Source organism: Zingiber officinale, chromosome 8A, assembly GCF_018446385.1.
Source record: "Zingiber officinale cultivar Zhangliang chromosome 8A, Zo_v1.1, whole genome shotgun sequence".
Lineage (NCBI taxonomy): Eukaryota > Viridiplantae > Streptophyta > Magnoliopsida > Zingiberales > Zingiberaceae > Zingiber > Zingiber officinale.
In genome coordinates, this window is record NC_056000.1 from 112,449,350 (window position 1) to 112,454,770 (window position 5,421).

General features: G+C 36.5%; 2 protein-coding genes across 2 annotated transcripts; both read right to left on the bottom strand.

The window, feature by feature from the left end:
- Positions 1-571: 571 nt before the first annotated feature.
- On the bottom strand, positions 572-2,224 carry LOC122012494. The gene is made up of 2 exons (XM_042569064.1): positions 894-2,224; positions 572-797 (listed from the first exon to the last, which is right to left on the bottom strand). The coding sequence occupies exons 1-2, from the start codon at positions 1,560-1,562 to the stop codon at positions 690-692; spliced, it is 777 nt and encodes a 258-aa protein (XP_042424998.1). The 5' UTR covers positions 1,563-2,224; the 3' UTR covers positions 572-689.
- LOC122011134 lies at positions 1,575-2,254 on the bottom strand. The gene is made up of 2 exons (XM_042567561.1): positions 1,629-2,254; positions 1,575-1,578 (listed from the first exon to the last, which is right to left on the bottom strand). Exons 1-2 carry the CDS (start codon positions 2,252-2,254, stop codon positions 1,575-1,577), a joined length of 630 nt encoding a protein of 209 aa, XP_042423495.1.
- Positions 2,255-5,421: the final 3,167 nt, after the last annotated feature.

Genomic DNA, 5,421 nt, shown 5'->3' on the forward strand with positions numbered 1-5,421 from the left:
TGAATATATGATCGTAGTACCATAACCTGAGTCAATTATATAGGTGGATTTAACTTAAATTTAAATAACATAATTATTTCATAAAATATTCAATTCCTCATCGTCTATTTTTAATGGGGCTAAAATGACAACTCTTCTCCCAAGCACTTTTCATCGTTGGCCCCATAACTAGATAAAGGAATAAATCATGATGACCAAGCGGGGCCCTTTTAAGTAGGAGTTATTTTATTCCCTAAGAAAAATATTTCCAAGAATTTAATCTCTACTTCATATGATAATTTATCAATCAACTATCAATTTAGTTATGTGAGCCTCATTGTCTATTTTACTCCATCCTATAGCCCTATTCCGTCGACCTTTGTTCTACCCATGGCCATTCAAATAAATGGTCAATGCGGTTGCAAAATCGTGGTCAAACCACATGGTCACGGTTTTATGTCCAAACCTAGTTATAATTCACAGCCTGCCCTAGTCACAATTTCGTAGTCAGATCTGGTCATGATTTTGCAACTTGGCTTAGCTGACTATAATTTTATGTCAAACTCAATCACTATTTCATAGCTATCTCAGTTACAATTTCACAACCAATTCAATCTAGGGCAAAGGATCATGTAGGGAAGAGTATAATCAGTTTCCTTCATCTGCTTCCAACAATCTCTCCGTCCTCTCTTCTCCTTCTAGAGGATCATTCACCCTTCTCGTACGTCCACCGAAGCGAACGCAGCAACAGTCCTTTCTAAGAAGCCGTCTGTTAACGCTGTGTTGGACGACAAAACAACACCAAGAAAATCAAGAACCTGAAACAAGAGCAACAAAAGTAGCATGAAGTCTCATATACTTTTGTAGTACTAGCTAGAACCGACACAAATTAAAGGCGAAGCGACCAGACTGACCTCCTCTTCAGCCATGCTCAACTCTGCCATCTTGATTGGATCAGAGATTTCATTACGGACTGAAATGACTTCAGCGTGGGATAGTGGGATGACTACGAGTTCGTCGGTGACCATGTACGTTAATTCCTGACAATAGCTTCCTTGTGAAGAAATTGTTCCTCTGGGTCTACTTTTCGGGTCTATAAGTTTTGCCTGACGCCCATGGCCATGTGATTTGCAGAAAGTGTCGCTTAGTTTGCAGCAGTAGTAGCATATATAATAGATAACTTGCTTCTCCTCCTCCACTCCAATGACTTGACTATCGCAGTTGAAATGTAGAGGAAGCTTAGGATTAAGCAGTTTCTCTTCGCAGCCTGCAACCACGTAACCAGACGACCGCAAACGCTCTGCACTACCATACAAGTTATTAAGACATCCAATCGGGCATCGATTGCCCAAGTGCTTCTTCAGAGAACCCAAAGGAAATGTGAGAAAACTGAAAATTAAATCAACGAAGTCCTGACTCGCCAAAGCACACAACACCTTGTACATCTTCTCCTCTTCAAACGACTTTATTTCAACCGAAGGGACTGAAACCTCTGGCGTCATGTCTTCTTCATTTTGCAATAAAACATCAGTTAGCGGAGTGTCGGAAATGAGGGACCTTTTAAGAATACTCAAGACCTGCATGGATTGAATTTATCAACTGAATTACCATCAGTTATTGAAGTAGAGAAGTACAAGAAATTAAAAGACACCGAAAGAAAAAGAAAACTTGCCTGTTCTCGTTCGATCTGTACCAATCTTTCTTCGAGATGATTACGATCACCATTGCGACACTCATTTAAAGTCGAAATGAAGTCCTCAATGACAGTTATACAAAGAGCATCTGTAACAACAAATTTAGCCCCTTCGACGAATACGCCATGAAATTCTTTATAATTAACATCGTCTCGATTCAGATCATATGTAATTGCCTTCGTCATGTCATAACCACACTGACATTTGAGCCCTGAGTAATAGCTCAGCGAACTATAAGAGCAGCAAGAAGATGAGCATATATATAGCTCTCCCATTGCATCAATATTAATCTTAAGTTTCTGGCATTTTATTCCAGATGAGTTCACTGGGGTTGTCAACATCGACTTGCACGCAGCCGTCATCAGGTACTTCTCATCGAGCTGCTCAACGCTTTGGTAAAGCTTGTCGAAGCAACCCAAGGACGACTGCTTGTTGAGAAGACGGACGACGGTGCCGACTGGCAACGTGAGGAAGCTGAGGAGAACATCCACGAAATCCAAGTTCGATTCGACAAAAGCTACGCAGTTGTTGGTCTTGTTCACAAAGACTTTGAGGGTGATTTGCTGCTGATCAGTGGCCATATATTTCTAATCAGCTCAGGCGACGTCCGTGGAGTAGATAAGAGAACTTGTTTGGATTATGTGCAGATATATATCAGATATATATTGTGGCATATTTAAGGGAACTCGTAATGTATGTTCTCCTCTGCTGTCCCCACCACGAGTTTAACTGAGTTTTTAAGTGGCATGTTGATTATCACATGAAATTTTAGGGTCGAATTTTAAACTGACGGAGCGTAAATCCCTACAATTTCTGTAAACTCACTCCCACCTGTCTGAAAAGAAGTTAACTAAAAAAAGAACGAAGAAATTAAGGGGGTTTAACTTTTTAGAGTTGCCGCGCGTGCTCTGACAGCAATTAGCAAAGAGCATGCTTTAGAGCCATTAGTTAGTTGTTTAGGAATTTTAAAAGACTTTAAATTTTTTGGAGTTCCCTCATGTGTTATGAATGCAATTAGCAGTGAGAATTGTAAGCGTCAATAGTTGCTTAAGAATTTATGATGACTGCTTTGAAATTGAAAGATTTTCGATGATTTGGGTTTTCCATGTGCTTTGGAAATCAGAGTTTTATTTATTTCTTGCTTGGGACAGACATTTGCTGCATCTGCTCTTTCCAATTTATTTCATGCCTGACCAGGCATTAACATTTTTTGAACCCGGTTTTGACATTCCATTAATGTTATTTATGATCCATACTTTTTTTCCTTTCTGTATTTCTTTGTTTTTTCTTGATATATTCTAGTAAAATTTACTAATGTTATGTTTACTTGGAAGTAGAAAGTAAAATTAAAAAAAAAGTTTTCGTAGTGAAAAAATTTTCCTCGTTTATTGCATTAAAATTTCATCCACGGATAATTTTATGTTATGTTATTTGGAGAGCGGAAAGTAAAACTAAGGTAAAGTTTGTGAAATATTTCCTTTGTTTACTTTATTAGTGGACTGCTTGCTGCTTAGCCATAATAATATCTGTAAAATAATATTACAACACAACATATATACTAAAGTTTACAAATATGCATGACATTAATACAAAACAATATGCAAATATAACTTAATTGATGAACAATAATGCTAATATTTTATCATTTTTAACATCTGACTAATTAACAATAACAGTTTCTAAGTCCTCATCATTAGACTCTGTTAGTACAACTTCATCCTCGCTGTTAGACATCTCTCTACCATTTATCCTCGTAAGTAACATTAATATCTACAAATAACTGAGATGTAGATTAGAGTTGTGCATTAACTAAATGTCTCATCACTTCGTTATTCTGAAATGGACCATGGTTCTGAGTAGTGATGGTGTTCGACATTTCAATTGTCGAGCGAGGCTTCGTTCGATAAACAGATAACCATTCATTAGGTCTTATTCTCTTCGTAGAGTATTCAAGATAGAAGATTTGACCCGTTTGTACTCTAAAAATGAAAGGTTCAATAAGAACCTTTTGTTTGCATTAACCTCAACTAAATTATAATGTGGATGCATTCTGATACCTATTCTTAGGGCAGGATTATACAATGAACATTTGAATAACACACATCTTTTTATAGGTAATGCAAGATACTCAACCTCTATGGTTTCCTCAAGTCTACCATAGTAATCAAATTAAGTATTATTGTTGTCCATAGATCCTTGAACATAAACACCAGAATTATAGGTTAATCTCCGTGAATCTCGTTGTGCCAACTGGAATTTGAGTCCATTAACATAGTAATCAGAGTAGACCTTTATTTTGTGGAGGGGTCATGATGCAAGATTCATTATCCTATCATCTGTCACATTTGATATTCTACAGTCTTTAACCTATAAAATTAGTAGACATTAGGACACTTTTCAATACATATGAACTTAAAGATTTGATAAAATCTTCAACTTACATATATTTCAAATCATAATACAAATTCGGCCTCTAACTTTTCAGCTACCCACCTGCATCTATTGATGGATTTTATAGATATAATTATTGTTCATATAAGCTGGGAAAGAAGGTAATTTTAAGATAATTGAGGTATCAAACAATCAAATTAAACAGGTGATAAATTTTTTATTAGAGAAGTCAACTTACTTTATGTATGGTTTGACTTCATCACAGTTTAAGAGTATGTATATTCTTGTAGTATAATATTCTTCTGGAGTTAAGAATCTAGAAACAGAGGCACCAATTAGCTTGCTAGGAAACTTAAAAATAGAAAGCATCGAATGATCTATTGTTTGAGCATCATCAGGATTTTTAGGACACTTGTGATGTATGGTCTTCACATTATCAGCAAAATAATAGAAGCAGAAAGAAGATGCTTCTTCAACTAGATAAGTATTACATATTGAACCCTCAACTATTCCTTTGTTATGAACATTAGTCTTTAATTTTCTTAAAAATTGTTCGAATGGATACATCCATCTGTATTGCATAGGACCAGCTATTTGTGGCTCGTATGGTAAATGTACTGGAAGATGTTCCATTGAATCAAAAAAACTAGGTGAAAATATACGCTCCAGCTTACATAGTATGAGAGGAATATCTATTTCTAGTCGAAGCATATCATCCATCATAATACACCTCGCTATCAAATCTCTAAAAATAGACTCAATTTTGTGAGTGCTTGCCAAACATTATGAGTAAGTAAATCATGAAAAACTACTGGAATAAGTTTTTGCATGAATACATGGCAGACATGACTCTTCATTCCAAACATCTTTAACCTGTTTATATCCACGCATCGAGCCATATTTGAGGCATACCCATCTGAGAATTTTATTTCTTTCAACCAACTACATAAAGCTTGTTTATCGTTTTTATCCAATGTATAACAAGCCTTTAGAAATCTATTGCTTATTTCATCCTAATGCAACTCTGGTCTATTGATTAGTTCTTTTAATTCCTCATGTGATTTTGCATCGCCTTTAGTTCTTCCAAGCACATTCATCGCCGTTTTGAAGATATTGTTGGGATCTTGACGTTCGCTAGAGGGGGGGTGAATAGCGTCTCACCCAAATCGTCGCTTCCTACGCTTATTAGTGCATAGAGGAAACAAAAATACTAACAAGCAAAAGCAAAGCTAACCCTAGAAAACAATAAACAAGAAGCAAACCCAATGACACGTTGTTTAACGTGGTTCGGAGATGAAGCTCCTACTCCACGGCTGTCCGTAAGGTGGATGATCCCGATCCGTCGGTGGATGACTCC

Coding starts and splice junctions, on each gene's coding strand:
- LOC122012494 (XM_042569064.1), bottom strand. CDS start 1,562: ATGCAGGTCTTGAGTATTCTTAAAAGGTCCCTCATTTCCGACACTCCG. Junction 798..893: donor TGAGCATGGCTGAAGAGGAG/GTCAGTCTGGTC, acceptor CTCTTGTTTCAG/GTTCTTGATTTTCTTGGTGT.
- LOC122011134 (XM_042567561.1), bottom strand. CDS start 2,254: ATGGCCACTGATCAGCAGCAAATCACCCTCAAAGTCTTTGTGAACAAG.